Genomic DNA, 17,657 nt, shown 5'->3' with positions numbered 1-17,657 from the left:
TTGGCATACATGAAATCAGAGTTTTTAAGTGTATTACCTTAAATCTAAAAAGAAAACACTGTGGTCTACTTTCTCAAACATTTCTGGACAAGCCACTGTGCTCATATGTGTGTATTGCATCAATGTGTTAATGGCCAAGGGTGAAACCCTGAGCTCATTGAATTTGGTTGCTCCAAATGTCAGTCGGGCCACAATTCTTCCCAGGTATAAAATACTTCCGTGCAGAGATGCATATGATGCAAACTTTGGAACCAGATGCAGTAAAAATATAGGGAGGTTAGTAGCAGGGGCTTGGTTTTTTTTGAGTGTACATTTAATTTACCACATATTATACATTACAGCTATGGTGTGATTTTTGAATGTGTATTAGCATAGTTTCTCTGCCAGATTGTCTCTTAAAATAAAAAATCAGCGGTTTTAAGGGGAGAAGAAATCAAACAAGATAACCACCTGTGCCATGTATTCATTGGACTGAGTGTTTTGCAAATGGCAAGCAGGTCAAGTTCTGGGTGATTTTGGATAATATGCATACACTACTAAGAAAATGTCTCTAAGATTTAAGGAATGTGTTGAGAATACTGTTGCCCCTCCGGACATTTAGGCCACGTCTCTAGCATCTCCTTACCAAGCCTGACTTCCTCTCAGGTTCTCCTGCACTGGGGCATGTACTCAGGACTCCACCAAGATGTCTATCCTGCCCATTTGCCGGTTGTGGGTCCAGACGGAGCAGGAACAATTGGGCAGGGCTTATATCTTGACTGCAGCTATGGGTTTGACAGGGAAGCACTATGTATGCAGCTTAAGACTCCCCAAGGCTACATACAGTGAAAAAGCTCAAGGCTGAATCAATTCAATCTTCACAGGTTAGTCTACACTGCATAGATTGAACCAATAATGATCTAATTCAGGGGTGTCAAGCTCATTTGGCCCAATAGGCCATGTGAGTGGTGTGGGGCTGGTCTACAGGCCAGACTGGATCTACAGTGGGCCCTGCAGTCCAGTCCTGTTCCAGCTGTTAGCACGGCCCTAGATGTGCACACGACTGCTCAGGGGCTATGCTGCACATGGCGGCTGCTCCACCACTCCGTGGGAATCATCTGTGGCCATCCAGCACAACCTGCATGCTGCCTGTAGGTCACTTCATGACCCACAGGCAGCACCGGGGACCACATAATATGGCTTTGTAGGACAGATCCAAGCTGCAGGCTGTATCTTTGACACCCCAAACAAGTTCCAATGGTTAGACCAGGCTACTTTTCAGGAGGTTTAATAACTAGCTCAAACAAACAGAGACCTTATGTGGAAATTCTCTCTCACAACTTCCAGAAACCTTATAGAGATCAAAGGGTAAGGTTTGGCTAAACATCAGAGTGCTGAAGTGCTTCACTGCACAAACCTCATCCCCTTTTGTAGCTTTCTGCCCCTAGGAGAAAAGCAAAACAGGAGGAGACGCATGGCACTTCTGACCATGAACTGTACAATGATATAGAGGTCCTCACTGAGACAAACACATAATATCAGTAGTAAGGAGTGTTAGCTAACATTTTAAACTGAAACCCATAGCTTATATTACATGTATACCTATAACTATACAGGTTAGCCATAGCGTGCATCACTTAGCATTTTTCAGATACTGCACTGTATTCTCATTACGAGTGAGCTGAATGAAAAACTTGGATTCAAACAGGGCTAAAATTGGGGGAAGGTCAGATCCAGCTTAGTGACTTGGGTCTCACAGGCTTTTTAACTAACCCATAATCCATCCCCATTTCTTGAATTCCTAGGCTTACTTCTTAAATGAGGTTCTGCTGTCAAAGTTTCAGTGATAAGTTTTTTTGTTTAGGTTGCATTTACATTTTTTTTTAGTTTGTATCCTGTCCTATCCAAAAGGCTCGGCCTTTTAATTAATCAAAAAATTACTTTTGAAAGGGGATGTCTACAGTATATATATTTCTCTCCAGATGTACTTTTCCTGGGGTCTGCAGGCCAAAAGTCATCTTCTATAATTTTGCCGATCAGTTAAATATACCAAAGACTGATTCTGTCCAAAGTGTCTCCAAATACTTCCAAACAAAAAAGGTCCTATCTGAAAATGGTCTCTTATTTATGTTGTATTGTGCCTGGGCAGTCACTACTCTATTTTCTCAAATCAGTTTGTGCTGTGGCTTTACCTTTCCTGTTAACTTAGAGCCATGTCACATGTTACACTAAAGACAAGTTACCTGCACTTAAAACCAACCGTCCATGCTTTCAAGCAGTAAAACATGTGCTCAGTGTATTTGTATTGTAGGAAAATTAAGACTTTTTGCCCAAGGAGTATTTCCAGATTATATTAAGTACACAGGTTTACCTATTCTCAGAGTGCTCCACAGAGGTAAAACAAGTAATACGTAGTCCTCTTGGCACCAGCAAGATCCAGAGGCAGCAGCCGTACCCCTCCCAGGCACAGCTCCTCATGCCTGCCTCTGTTTGCTCCTAGTGGCAGAGACATGGCTTACCCTGGTATCCCAGGGGTAAGCACTCCTGGGCTGAGCAGTGCTAGACATGTGGAGGGAGGGTGCAGGCTCTGGGCATGGGGGTGCAAAGTAGGACAAAGAGGAAAAGGAGCCAGTGGGGATCAGCGCTGGGGCATAGGCAGCGAGCGATGTCTTTGGCACAGGGCTGGTGCATCTCAGCAGCTAGAGTGCTCCTGCTGGCACTTGTCCTGCTGGACAACTTTGGGTTCTGCGAGGCAGGCAGGCAAGAAACAGCGTCAGATTCCCTGCAGTGCCTGTCTGGGGAAGGAGAGTGTGGGGTACAGCTGGTTCCAGCCCTATCCAGAGCAGGGCAAAACCCCAACCAAAACAAGCAGCCCTTTCGATAGAGCATATGATGGTCTACAGAGAGAACACGTGCCAAGTGTTCCATGCCACAAGACTCTTAATAATGAAAGATTAACCCTGATTATACTTTCTGCTGTCCTTGCACATTGCTAGGATATTTCCCTGTAAGATCCTTTAGCCTCTGCCCCAAGGTGCTTCTGCCTATAACACAGAGAAATTCTCTCTGTCTTTTAAACTTTGATTGGAACTACACAGACGTACGCAATCAGACTTCCAGAATGGAACAGCATAAATCATCAAAACAGCTCTCTCTGTCCTCCCTGTGTAAGACCCTAAAGCCTGACTTGCAAAGGAGGATGACAAGGAAAAGGAATTGGTGGGGATCAGGTCATGTGGGCATACAAAAGAAAAATTCAAAATACAAAGGATTATTTAATTAAGTCACTTATGCTACAGCCAATTCTATATACCTGATACTCATAAGCAATTAGTTGGCCATGTCTCTCCTGATTGCTTTATCAGACCTAAAACATCACAGCTCCTGAACATCTGCATGCAGGGAAAGCACAATAGAAGTATAAAATTCAGTATTTCTTAGACTCATAGATAAGCTTTACTGAAAGAATGCATTTGGCAGCAATGTCTGTAGAAAGAAATCTCGGGTTCATGTTGCTCTTAATACTTAAATTTAATTACAAATTTGGATTCATTTTGCTATATCATTTTCTAACAAAAAATACTTGCCAACAGGTATGTCTACATTATTTATGAAGTTTTCTAATGAATTTTGTTTTAGACACTGATTTGCATTGTGAAATGCATCTAAGGTCTTTCTATTGTTAAAGAGGATGGGCAGGGGATGAGGAATTAAGGTGATTTCTTTAAACCTACTCTCAGGGTTATCTTCTGCCTGTAGGTGGCAGAACCTCATTTGCAGCCAGAAAAGTGACTGCTATGTGTACTTCCAGCTGCTGGCCTGAGAACAAACAATAAGCTGGCTGCTAATCACTTTTGCAGGCTTTGCCTCATTTGTAAGGCTGCATGTTAACTTTAACAAGTGCTTCACTAATTTGGTGTTACATTAAGGGGCATCAGTAGCTGCCAAGTGCCATTTGTGAACAGGGTCTCTATAAATCACCAAGGCAGGCACAGTACTTGTAATTAGACTTCTGAGGCTTCATTTTGATAATTTCTCTTGTAGCTAGAAGAATGTGTGAGCTTGGAAACACAAGGAAGAAATCAGGCTAAAGCGATTTCAGCTGAGCGATAGGTGAAGCAAAAATACAGCTGATCTATATAAAAAAGCCTCCTGCTACATTCAATAAAATAAAAGAATGCATCTTCATCCTTCCCCACACTTACTAACTAGAACAAGGCCTCCAAATGAAAAGCACTATTCAAGACCACTTAAGAAATGGTTGCATACTTTGTTCAAACTAATGCCAGTTTCTTTTTAGCCAGTAATGACTGGCCATATGGAAATATACTGCAAACCATGATATACAAGTTGCTGATGACAATAGAAATGCTTTCAAAAACTTCATCCAAATGTGCTAACAGATGCAGTGTGTTGGAAATCAATTGGATAATGTTTTAAATCTGGTTTGATCAAAGAACAATAGGTAGATATTTTGCTGGGGTGTTATGACCCCAGCACTCGTTCCTGCCCGGGGCAGGAGGTTGGACCTGATGATCTTTAAGCACTATGATACTCTGAACGCTACTCTGGGCTTTTAGAGAGAGCAATTTATGAGGCAGAAATAAGGTGCAGAATTACCTTTGGTTTGTATGCGCTTAGCATTGACATCTCTACGTTCTGCCCTCTGACATGTTTGGGTTGTCTTTGGACTGGAGGAGAGGAAGACTTCTGATTGTTACGGCAGATGCAGATGAAGAAGAATAGCAGGGCTATAGCCAGGGGAATGGTAACACTTGGCACCAGTATGTATAGGATTTCCATTTTATTCTTCTCTTTTGAGTCCTTAGAATCTATTTCAGAAAAAAGAGAAAGAAGAAAGAAGGTGAAAACAGTGAAAAACAAATTACATGTGAAATATGTACTGCAAAAGAATGAACTCCTCTATGTACTGGATATGCTTCAAAAACACTAGTTTACTTTCAGAAGAATCATGAAGTTCTCTCATGTTATTAACCCAGCAAATGATACAAGAAAAAGCTGCCACTAACTTTACAGCAGCAGAGTTTTGGTTTCAAAGTCTACATGCTCTTATTAGACTCTTTGCTGGAGGAGAGGGAAAAAGAGGGAACAGGAAAAAAGTAACCTGCTCAAGATCACATAGTCACTCAATAGCAGCACTGGGCCACATCTCTTGAAGTCACAATGAAACACCCATGCTTTTAAAATGTATTGCCTCTCCTGGTTCAAACCTGGGGACCCCAAAGTGATCTCTAGGATAGCCTGATATTTTGCAAGAGCATTCCCAAAACAGATTAGAGTCTGATTATGTACAAATTAATACTGTCGCTGCAGGGTACAAAGCAGACTTTGAAGAACACCTTTGAACTCCCCATCAAACAATTATCCAAACTATTAGTGTCAGATTTCCTGTATTCCCAGTAGGCATGACACTTGCTAGAGGCCATACAGTATGTTTCTCAAGTAAGGATTTGACAGTTGTTGAGTTAAAAATGAGATGAGCTGGACCAAAAAATCCTTTCTTTTTCCCAAGTGGGATGTGGCTGCTATGTATCATTAAATGAATACTGCTTATTTGGTGCTAAATGTAAGGTTAATCATTTTCTATTTCTGTATTTTGGCAGCCACAGAGGGGTATAGTTTATAACTGGCTTACTAAAAAGTAGCCTATACTCCCCTTGGTGTACAGGAGACTTCTGCAAGCTAACCTCACTCTAGCAGGCATTAGCAAGTGCATCACAAACCGGTCTAAGGAGCTGATACTTCCCCTCTATGCGGCATTGGTGAGGCCACAGTTGGAGTACTGCATCCAGTTTTGGCCACTGCACTTCAAGAAGGGTGTGGATAACCTTGAGAAGATTCAGAGGAGGGCTACTCATATGGTTAGGGGACTGCAGGTAAGGCCCTACAAGGAGAGACTGAGGGACCTGGATCTCTTCAGCCTCCACAAGAGAAGCCTGACAGGGAATCTTGTGGCCGTCTACAAATTCACTGGCGGGGAGGGGGGAGCAGGAAGGAACAGGAGATACTCTGTTTACCAGGATGCCTGTCGCAAGGCTCTGAAGTGCCCCTAGGAGACAGGCAGAGCCCCCACAGGTGCAGGTTGCCATGGCAGCAGACTAATGAGGGAATTAGCCTACACCTGCACCCAGACAAAGGCAGGGCCCTGGACACACAAACTCCAGGGCTGGGACTGGAAGGACACATAAACCCCAGGGTTGGGAAGGAGCTCCTGCAGTGATGAACTCCCCAGAGATGCTGTGGCTGCTTGATATGCTGCTTACAGGACTAATGGGGCTCCAGGAGCTCATCAGGTTCCCTGAGCTGTGAGGCACTTAATGCTTGGGGAGAAGTTGGCCTCTTTTAAAGAGCCAGAGTGCACTCTGCACCATTTATATTCCACTATAGCCCAGGGGCTCATATTTCGATTGTTGTTTGTATTCCGGCGGACTGGGATGAGGCTACTGGGGCAGAGGAGCCCTCATGGGGCACACTGCCACGTAGAGCCCCAGTGTCAGAGGGTGCAGCGACAGGGCTGTGGAGGGTCCAGCACCGGGGGGGAAGGGTAGAGACCCTAGTGCCAGATGACGCAGTTACGAAGGACACAGGCACATGTGTGTGAAGGACTCAGGCACATGTGTGTCTTACACACACGTGTGCCTCCTTACCTGACCTGGAGTGGAGGCAAGAGCAGCAGAAGCGAACGGAGCAGCAGCGGGGGCAGCAGCAGCTGATCCCCCTAAGGTAAGTGGGGCAGAGGGACCGACGCAGCTGAGCCGGATCCGGAGGGGATGCCCCCCGGATCCCTCTTAGCTGAGCCGGTAGGGAGCCGTGCTCCCGAGCCACCAAACAAAGCGTGCAAACAGGCGCAGTCTGTAAGAGCGCGCCAGTGTTTGCGCCGGCGTTCGTGCCGGAGGGGGAGCAGGAGGGGCCCAGAGGCTGATTCCTGTTAGCGCGGGGCAGAGGACCCGAATTCAGCTAGAAACTCAGCGACTCCTACAATGGTGTCGACACGGAGTGCTGCCAGGGCCCCTGCCCAGGGGGCGCGGCCTTCCCGGGGCTTGTCTGAGGCCTCCACCCAGACAGAGCCCACGGGGGACTCGCGTCCCCCAACCCCCTGGCCTGCGGGAGCTGCCCAGCAAGGCCTGGGGGGGCGGGGACTGGAGACCCCCACACCTGTTCTGCAGGCGCCCGCCTTAGGGCCCTGGAGGCGCAGGTGAGGGAGCTCCAGGAGGAGGTTAGCAGGCTGAGGGGAATCAGGGAGGCAGAGAAGGAAATTGACAGATATTTTCTTTCCCTGCAGGGTTGTACGGCCAAGGTGGATGCACCTCAAGATGAGCCTTCCACTGCTAAGTGGCAGACGGTCACCTCCCATGCCAGGGCTGCTCAAGACACAGCAGCACCAGTTCCTCCAGTCTGGCTGGAGAACAGGTACAAAGCCCTGGCAGCCCTGGAGGAGGAGGAAGGAGAGGACAAAACCGGGGAGGAGGCAACTCCACGCTCACCGCGTCCCGTGCAAGCTGAAGGAGGCAAGAAGGCCAGGAGGATGAAGCGTCGCGTGATCGTCATTGGTGACTCCATCCTGAGAGGTATGGAGGGCCCCATCTGTCGCCGGGACCCCTCAGCACGCGAGGTATACTGCCTACCTGGAGTGAGGATTCAGGACATGAAAGGGATGCTCCAAACCGTAATCCAGCCCACCGATTATTACCCCATGGTCCTAGTCCACGTGGGCACTAACGATGCGGCCAGGAGGAGCCCTGATTGCCTGATGGAGGACTACCACGCTCTGGGGTGCATGCTGAAAGAGATGGGCGCACAGGTGATTTTCTCTTCTATCCTGCCAGTGAGTGGACGAGGCAGACGGCATGGAACGTGCATTGCGGAGACCAACTGGCGGCTGCAGGAATGGTGCTTCAAGGAGGGCTTTGGCTTCCTCAGCCATGACCAGGACATCACGACGAGAGACATGCTGAGATGGGATGGGCTCCACCTTTCCCCTAAAGGTAAGCGTGTTCTCTTCTAGGTTGGCGGACCTCCTCTGGCGGGCTTTAAACTAGGCTCGTCGGGGGAAGGGAAAGATGAGGGCGGAGGAAACATCAGACTGCCAGACCGAACTGCACCCACAACTACAGCCCAGCCCAGACCAACGAGCGAAGCGAATAAACAGGTAAAAGAGAGGGGCCAGGGTAACGCTGGGACTAGAGGGTCAGTACACACATCCATAGGAGGCCTCAAATGCCTCTACACAAACGCTCGTAGTATGGCTAACAAGCAGGAGGAACTCACCCTCCTGCTGGCTGACACCAGCCCAGACATAGTGGGGATTACGGAAACGTGGTGGGACACAACGCATGATTGGGCAGTGAATGTCAAGGGCTATAGGCTGTACAGGAGGGACAGGATAGGAAAGAGGGGTGGGGGCGTGGCACTCTATATTAAGGAGGAATACACATCCTCGTTAATTAGCAAGGAGCCAGGGGAGGGGCACTCTGAAGTGCTTTGGGTTAGAGTACAAGGCAGTGGAGGGGAAAGAGACTTAACGGTGGGGGTCTACTACAGACCTCCCAACCAGGGAGAAGAGCTTGACCAGAAATTCTTGGGTCAGCTCACAGAGGTAGTGAAGGCTAAGGATGTGGTAGTCATGGGGGACCTGAACTTCCCAGACATCTGCTGGGAAGAACAGTCAGCCAGGTCTGAATGCTCACGTAGGTTCTTGGCCAGAGTGCAGGACCTCCATCTAACCCAGGAGGTGCACAGCCCCACCAGGGGGGATGCCCTGTTGGACCTAGTCCTGGCCACGGGTGATGACCTGGTGAGGGGGCTGCGGGTGCTCGACCACCTGGGCGACAGCGATCATCGCCTGCTGGAATTCACCATCCAGCGCAAGGTGGCAAAGGCATGCAGTAAGGCAGCAGCCCTAGATTTTAGGAGGGCAAACTTCAACGAGCTAAGGAGGGTAGTTGGAGAAGCGCTGAGGTCCTGGAGGGGAGGGGAGCCAGGTGTCCAAGGAGAGTGGTCGCTCCTTAAGGAGACGATCCTCCAAGCCCAAAGGAAGGTAATCCCAACGAGGATCAAAGGGAGCAGGAGAGCACACAAGCCTCCGTGGCTCACCAAAAGCATCCGGAAATGTCTCCTTGCTAAAAAGGAGGCTTACACGCAATGGAAGGAAGGGGTCATCACCAGGGAGGACTATTCTGTTGTTGCTCGGGGATGTAGGGGGGCAGTTAGGAAGCCCAAGGCAGAGATGGAACTGGGACTAGCTTCCCAGATTAAGGACAATAAGAAGTCCTTTTTTAAATACGTAAGGGGTAAAAAGAAGGTCCCGGGTAATGTGGGGCCCTTGCAGGACGCGTTGGGAAACTTGGTCATCACAACAGACAACAAAGCTAACATGCTTAACAATTTCTTTGCCTCCGTCTTCCTAAGTAGGGACCAGAACAGCCACCTCCCTGCTGGGCCCCCCTGGGGCCCCAGGGGAGGCACACCTGGGCCACACGTTAGCGAGGATTTAGTTAGGGAGCTTCTGGAGGGGTTGGACGTATTCAAGTCAGCCGGCCCGGATGATCTCCACCCTAGAGTTCTAAAGGAACTGGCCGAGGTCATTGCAAGTCCCCTGGCACGGCTTTACGAGCACTCGTGGTGCTCTGGTGAGTACCGGAGGACTGGAAGAGGGCCAACATGGTCCCCATCTTCAAAAAAGGCAGGAAGGAGGACCTGGGAAACTATAGGCTGGTTAGTCTTACCTCGATCGTAGGCAAGCTGTTCGAGAAAATTATGAGGCACACATCCAGGAGGGGCCAGCAGGGGACTGCATGCTTAGGGGCAACCAACACGGGTTCATCAGTGGCAGGTCCTGTCAGACCAACCTGGTGGCCTTTTACGATCAGATCACCAGATCATTAGACGCAGGGGTAGCAGTGGATATAGTCTTCCTGGACTTCCGGAAGGCTTTTGACACTGTCTCTCACCCCGTTCTCATTAAGAAATTGGGGGGCTGTGGTGCAGACACCCACACAGTGAAATGGGTCGCCAACTGGCTGGAGGGCCGCACCCAGAGGGTGGTAGTGGATGGGTCCTTCTCAACCTGGAAGGACGTGGGTAGTGGGGTCCCGCAGGGCTCGGTCCTCGGGCCCGCACTGTTCAACATCTTCATCAGCGATTTGGATGAGGGGGTACAAAGCACCCTGTTCAAATTTGCTGATGACACTAAGATGTGGGGGGATGTGGGCACACTAGAAGGAAGCAACAGGCTACAATTGGACCTAGACAGGTTACAAGGGGGGCACATGAGAATAGGATGGGATTCAACACAGACGAGTGCAAAGTGATGCACCTGGGGAGGAATAACTGGCACCATACCTACAGGTTAGGGAACTCCCCTCTTGTCAGCACGGAGGCGGAAAAGGATCTTGGGGTCATCATTGACTCCAAGATGAACATGGGCTGGCAGTGTGGGGAGGCAGTTAGGAAGGCCAACCGCACCTTGGCATGCATCCACAGATGCATCTCGAGCAGGTCCAAAGAGGTGATCCTCCCCCTCTATGTGGCACTGGTCAGGCCACAGCTGGAGTACTGCATCCAGTTCTGGGCGCCGCACTTCAAGAGGGATGTCAACAGCATGGAGAGGGTCCAGAGGAGGGCCACTTGTATGATCAGGGGACAGCAGGGCAGGCCCTATGAGGAGAGGCTATGGGACCTGAACCTGTTCAGCCTCCAAAAGAGAAGACTGAGGGGGCATCTTGTGGCCTGTTATAAACTAGTCAGGGGGGATCAGCAGGCATTGGGGGAGTCACTGTTCCCCCGAGCACCACCAGGAGTGACCAGGAAAAACGGTCACAAGCTGGCAGAGGGTAGGTTTAGGTTAGATATCAGGGAGGCGCTACTTCACAGTCAGGGTGGCTAGGGTCTGGAACCAACTTCCAAGAGAAGTGGTGCAGGCTCCTACCCTGGGGGTGTTTAAGAGGAGGTTAGATGAACATCTTGCTGGGGTCATTTGACCCCATTACTCTTTCCTGCCATGGCAGGGGGTCGGACTAGATGATCTGCTCAGGTCCCTTCCGACCCTAGAAACTATGAAACAAGGGCCCAGGGCCTAGTGACGACAAGAGGATAAGCTAGATAGAGGCCTCATAAAAAGGGACAATATTTAATTACCACCTGTGAGGCATGGGGTGTGGTAAAGGGGAAGTTTAGGAAGCACGCATCTAGCTCATAATGCTTGTGGTGTCTTGTAAGTCACCTACTGAGAGCAGGGCCCATCAAAGGGTCCAATAACCTGCAGGGTTTAGGGGGTCCATCAGGACTGTGACTGAGATGTAACTTGAGGGCAGTCTCCCTATTTATTATTTTTACTAGCAGCAAGACGTGGCAGGAGAGATTAGAAGGCACCCGTAAGGCGGAGCTGTCATGTCATGGTCACGGAGCCCTAGGGACATCACGGCCATCCCTGGGGACCCTGCATCATGACAGCGCCCCTTGGGGTAACTAGAAACAACGGCCACAAACAGAGCAGATTTAGATTGGATATCAGGGAGAACTTTTTCATGGTAAGGGTTATGAGAATCTGGAATGGGCTCCGAAGGGAGGTGGTCCTCTCCCCTACCCTGGAGGTCTTTAAGAAGAAACAGGACAAGCACCTGGCTGGAGTCATCTGACCCCAGCGCTCTCTCCTGCCCAGGGCAGGGGGTGGGACTCAATGATCTACTTAGGTCCCTTCTGACCTAAAAAATCTATGAAATCTATTAAATCTATGATTACATCTGGGGACATGTAATGGGTTCAGATAGGTTGACTGGTCTGGAATGTTTAAACCAACCAAAACAAAAGGAAAATATCTATGGGGGTTTGTACATGATACAGGGGTTTAATTTTCCCTAAATTGAAGGGGTGGTTTTTTAAAAACACCCCTTCAGTTTAGGGCAAAGTAGCCCCCCATGTCATGTAGAACCCATGTTGAAGCCTGATCCTTACCTGCCTCCCCAGCGGTGGGAAAGGGAGACCGAGCTGCTGGTGGGCAGAGCAGTCCCTGAGTTGTGTGTGGGGGTGGGGGTGGTGTTTCCCTCCACAACAGTGGTGCCTCTCTCCAAGGTGGCACCTGCACACAGACACCCAGCTCGGGTGTCCACAGCCACAGAAGGAAGCACCAGGCCTCCGCACAGCTCAGGCAGGCAGGCAAGCTCCACGGGGTGGGAGAAAAAAAAGATCAGGCTCACCACTTTTTTTTCCCCCCGTATGTGGAGCCTGCTGGGCTGGTGCTTCCCTCTGTGGCTGTAGGATTTAGACACTAAAACTCCTTGGAGGTGTTTTACTTTGCAGTGCTCCAAAGTCATTTGCTGCATCCCAAAGTCATTTGAGGCACATTACACTGCCAGAAGTGCTACAGCAACTGGAATTAACACATAATACGCCACCAAATGTGCAAACAGCAATGCCATTAAAGTGGTACAAAAGACATTTAATCCACTTTAAACCTGCGTTAAAGTGTCATCTACAAACGCTAAAGGATGCCTGCACTGAATAGTTAAAACATTGTAGAGAGCTAAATAGTCATAAGTGGAGTGCTATACAGAGCTGGACAAATAACATGCAAATTATTCTTTAGATGCATTTCACCTCTTTCTACTTCCTTCTGGAGGCGTCTACTTTAAATTTGCTATGCCTCTCCACCAAACACACTTCACATTTGTCTGGGAAGCTAGGCACCTGGTTCTCCCCTGCCATGTTTCTTATTTTCTACCTCTTGTATCTTGGAGCACGCATTCCCCTTGCCCAGATGCTAGCTCTGTCTTGGTCTGCTTCCACTAAAATCATTCTGGGGCTTCCATCTCAAACACCAGCCCCTTCTTCCAACTGCTGTTTCCTTCCAGCAACCAGGTGCTGCTGCTCACTAACACCTGCAACTCCAGTTCTTTCACCTCCCTGACTGGGTTTCTCTGCTTAGAGAGATTTGCTCTTCTCCTGTCCACATTCCACGTTTGGACTGCAATCCCTCCTGTAGCTGGGTTCTGGTTGCCAGGTCATAAGGATGGGGTATAAATAGCAATGCTTTTACGTGTGCAAGAGAGTGTAACTGGTTCTATTTAAAACCGTGGGCAGGTGCAAATCTCCAGCGTTGCTGGGCATAGTGAAGGAGTTTTCCATCAGGAACAACTGGTTGTGCTTTCTGACAAGCTGCTGAACACCAGAATAGCCTCCTCATTTCTGCACACTCTGCCTTCTTGCAAGGCCTTTCTATACAACCCCACCCTTGGACTGTTCTTCTGTATTTCATATGTGTCCAAATCACAGACTTCAGTGCGGCAGCCTGAGGAAGCGCTCAAAGATTCTATTAGAGAAGGAAACGGACAGCACCTAAGCAGTTAAACATCACTTCATCACCTGTAGGCATCCCAATCAACTGAAATTACCGGTTCTATTAAACAGCAGTTACTGCTATGAAGCCTCATTAGGCTCAAATTGGCTCCTTGGGAGACAACTCAATTAAGCTGGTTTCCCAGCTAAGCAACTTCCCATTAGGCAGAGTGGACAATACATTTACAAATGTGTCCAAACTGGCTCTTTCAGTCAGTGTAAAAACAACAAAAACTGCCTACACAGCATTTTACGTTTGCAAAAATGCCAAAGAACATTAACAATCAAACGATTAAATAGCCGCCCAATATTTACTTATATTTAAAATAATAAAACCACCTCTCTCATGCTTTAGATTCCCATATTGCTTATATAAGAAATAAAATTAAATTGAACATGCCATAAAAAACCTTTCACACAAATTCAGCATGCCCGGCAGTCAGTCAACATGGGTGCCTACACTCATGCAAGGAGGCTGCTCCGACACACTGTAATTACAGTGCATCAGAGCAGACTCAATTGGGGTAATTACCGCACTCCAGCTGACTCCATATCATGTGTATCAGCATCCCTGCACTGAAAAATGCTGGTGGGGTGCTTTAACCAAAGCTCATTTGATGATCTGTTAGCATGGTTTTTACCATGACACCCCACTACTGCACAGTGTTATACAGTGTTGTATAGGCTAATGTGCAGTAAGCATCTTGTGTAGACATGCCCACTGTGTGGGAGAGTCTGACCTAAGGACTGCTTGTGACTGTACTCAAAATGAAGTTTAACTCAGAAGTGACTACCAAGGAACATCGTTAGAAAGCACCCCCCATTCCAAAAGCAAAATTTGTGTTATTGCCCTGGCTTCTGGACAACATAATCATTGCATGAAACCTGCTGCTAAAATTTCCTAGAACATTGTTGGGTGCCTCTTCCAGGACATACTTGGGGATCATTTTTAGTTGTTTTTCAGAACATCTTTTTAATAAAGATTGACCAACATGGGAGCTAGTTAGTCAGATCCTCCTCTCAGTTGCCCTCAGGTCTCAAGCACTCAAGCAGATAGATGAGATCTCAACTCTTCAATTGTTTCAGAAATAAAAATCTGTCTGGTAAAGTTTTGCAAAACCAATGCTAAAAACCAGCTGACAGGATTTTGCAAAACCATCCCCATTTTTAAAACAAAGGCTGAACTGCATTAAGCCAGACTCACATTTATTAAACCCATTCCAAACGAGCAGCACCCACTGTACACATTATGTTGTTTTATTTTACTTGCACTAAGAGAGGACAATATTTCTTTAGGAAACACTGAAACCTTAGAACAGCTGGGCCAGCCTTTTCAGCAGATGTGTCAAATATTACCCCTGTACTCTCCCCAAGTGATCCCCTTCACTTGCCCAGTCAACTGCTCTTTCAATTCCCAGCTCTGTGCTTCCTACCTGATCTGCTGCTCTACTTTTTGCTTCCTTCCCTGTGCTCTGTGTTGGATTTGTTTTCTGCTTCCTTCCCTGTCTGCCACTCTTCTGCTTGTTCCTCTCCAATCTGCCATGTGCCACACACACAGGCTGCCCGTGCTACTTGTGGCACTTGTGCCATAAACTGGCGACCCCTGTTCTTGAACATGACATTCATAGATTCCTAGATTGTAAGGCTGGAAGGGACCTTGGAAGATCATCGGGTCCAGCCCCCTGCACAAGGCCAGAAAGACAACTGGGGGTCAGGTGGCCCCAGCAAGGTGACTGTTCAGTCTCCTCTTGAAGATTTCCAAGGTAAGCGATCACATCATCTTTGGAAAGAGCTTATTCCACTGTCTGGACACTCTGACTGTAAAGAAGTTTTTCCTAATGTTGAGCCTGAATCATGATAGAACAACCTGTGCTTCAGTGGAATAGCTTAATCTCAGTAACTTTTCTTAGCAGAGTACTTTCAAGCCTCTGCTTTAATAGCCTGATGCACAGGTACTGTAAGGTTCCCCTTGGCAGGAAATTTCCTGTTTCAGATCCTGTGGCTTTACTACAAACACTACGCAGTCTTCTTTCCAAGAGCTTCCTTTCCAAAGCATCCAAGAAGACCATGCTGTGGCCAGCTACCCAGAACTTACCTGACAGTAATTCCTGACTTTTTTTTCCCTTTAAAAATGAAACAGGGTAAAATGGAAAGGTTTAGTATTTACCACATGCTGGGATGTCACAGAGCTCAGACTTAAAGTTTTCATCTAAGGTAAAACACCACGGGGCTTCTTTCTGATTCCCAGGATTGCGGCAGTAAGAATGGCCCCCATTTAGCTCTGGGTATCTGACAGCGGTGAAGGTATGCGTGTGCGGATACTGGGAATTCCACGGCTGGCACTGCCGTCCGGACTTTGTCACGCTCGCAGTTCCTCGGTAATCTACTCCTGTGCTGTTGTAACATTTGTGATCTGAAAAGCAATACGACAACGGTTGACTGCAGTGAGTCAGAAGACAACCAGCTATCCTAGCTGCTGGTTGCCTTGAACTCCCAGCCACTGAGCACATCTCTGCTGGCCTGAGGCCTGGAAATCCAGTTTAGGAGTAAGGGCTCTCAATCTGCTGTGGCCATAACACTGGGCCTGCTTTGCATTACATTCCTGGGAGGATTTAAAGCTTATGCTGCAGTAATGAAAACAGCTTACTCCAAGTATTTTTAATATAAAATACATGAGAGAAGTCAAAACTACAGTGGGAAGCTAAATTGCATCTATTACTTTTGATATGAAGAGAGAGAATTTGTGGACCCTGAATTTTTTATTTGACAATTTCAGACACACAAACATTTGATATTGTAGTAACTCAATAACCAGTCTGATCAAAAGAGTGAGCTCCAGCAAATGCCTGTAATTATGCCTTATTAGACAAGTATGGCCATGGAACCCAATACTGCAAACCTTACTTATGATAAGCAGTCCTTAATCACACCAGCAGCTCCACTAAGGTACACAGTACTATGAAGGGAAGGATCTCTCACCTGGGGGTTGCAAGATCATGACTTCCGACGTTTAATGATATTAAAATGTTACAAGTGAAAATAGGTGTTGATTAGGTACTGTTTATGAAGGAAGATCTGAAGCCCATAAACTGCTATCAGCCTAATCTGAGACATAACTAACAAACTAGACTAAAAATAAGTACAGTATCGAGTCATTCTGAATTTCTGTGGGTTCTGGTGTAATCAAGTGCAATCTTCTGACAGCCTGGTGATTTGAGAGAACAGTATTTGTGCTTTTTCAAAGCCCATAACTAACTCTGAGTCTCAGGCACAGAGCAATTAGATACAACCTTTGCCCACTGATGATGGTTTTTGTGTGAAGTCGACAACTTTCACGTACTTTTATTTATAGGATCTGCCATAGGAATTCCAATTCGGATACAATTCACAGCTTCTGGGCTATCTGGCTGGGGAAGATCTTCACAGTTTGGCAGCTTTAATCTCATAAGAATCATTGGATTAGATCTAGCAAAAATATACTCTGTTTGACACAGAACATTTTCCAGGATTTCACATTCATCACGGCACAGATCCCGGGGCTTTGGAGCTGATGAGGTCTCATCGCAGTATGGGAAAGCATAGTGGCACAGCGAAGGAATAGCAAACTGGGAGCACTTATCAGATAAGTGACTGGAAGTGCCAATCATGGTGAAGGCAGCTGTAACACAAACAAAAGCATTTCACTTACTATGACAGTTGCTTATTCCTGTGCATTGAGCTCAACAGCATAACCCCTACTTCAGTAAATTCCCATTGTCAAACGTGTACAAAGCAAGGCAAACAAGCTAATTTTTCCCAGGAAATACAAGGAACTATTATTTTCAGACTGTTATATAACAGAGCGGATAAATGTATATTTAAAAATACAAGATGATAAATACCGTAAAATTTGATAATGTTCATTTCAGCCACAGAGAAATTACATTTTGTTTTCAACATTTCATTCATTTTAAGCATGTCCAACAAAACAAAAACTAACCTGTAGTTATGTTGCTTTTTCCCAGCTGGTTTGTAAATCACCTAAATATTTCTTCAATTTCTTTTCACAGGCAAGGGCAGTTAGTCTTATGGAACACTGTATGCTTCTTTCAAGAGTTTTTATTTCAAGAGATCCAAGTGCAGTGTTCAGACTTAAACAGATATAGCATCTGAACTGCTATACAGACACAGATCACTTTGGCTATTACTGCAGTACAATGTGGGCCACAGTTTTAAAAGTGCCTGGCAATCCTGCCCAACACTTTAGGAAAAGAAAAACTTCATCCGACTGAAACTGCAGGAGAAATAAAAATCCTGGAATGCAATTATCTCGGCTGGAAAACAGC

The 17,657-nt window shown here is 47.1% G+C and overlaps 1 protein-coding gene across 2 annotated transcripts in view; it reads right to left on the bottom strand.

The window, feature by feature from the left end:
- Positions 1-17,657, bottom strand: part of ROR1 (ROR family WNT receptor 1) — a 283,073-nt gene that overhangs the window by 5,154 nt on the left and 260,262 nt on the right. For both annotated transcript variants that reach the window (XM_090048648.1, XM_090048650.1), the window contains 3 exons: positions 16,673-16,990; positions 15,500-15,745; positions 4,600-4,811 (listed from right to left, as the gene is read on the bottom strand). In XM_090048648.1, coding sequence (XP_089904774.1) covers positions 4,600-4,811; positions 15,500-15,745; positions 16,673-16,990 — 776 coding nt within the window. The remainder of the gene's footprint in view (positions 1-4,599; positions 4,812-15,499; positions 15,746-16,672; positions 16,991-17,657) is intronic.

This window comes from Crocodylus siamensis, chromosome 5 (assembly GCF_052110815.1).
Source record: "Crocodylus siamensis isolate JL-2025a chromosome 5, ASM5211081v1, whole genome shotgun sequence".
In the NCBI taxonomy this organism is placed as follows: Eukaryota; Metazoa; Chordata; order Crocodylia; family Crocodylidae; genus Crocodylus; species Crocodylus siamensis.
Note: the sequence above shows the minus strand (reverse complement) of the source record. Positions and strands in the feature narration are given on the sequence as shown.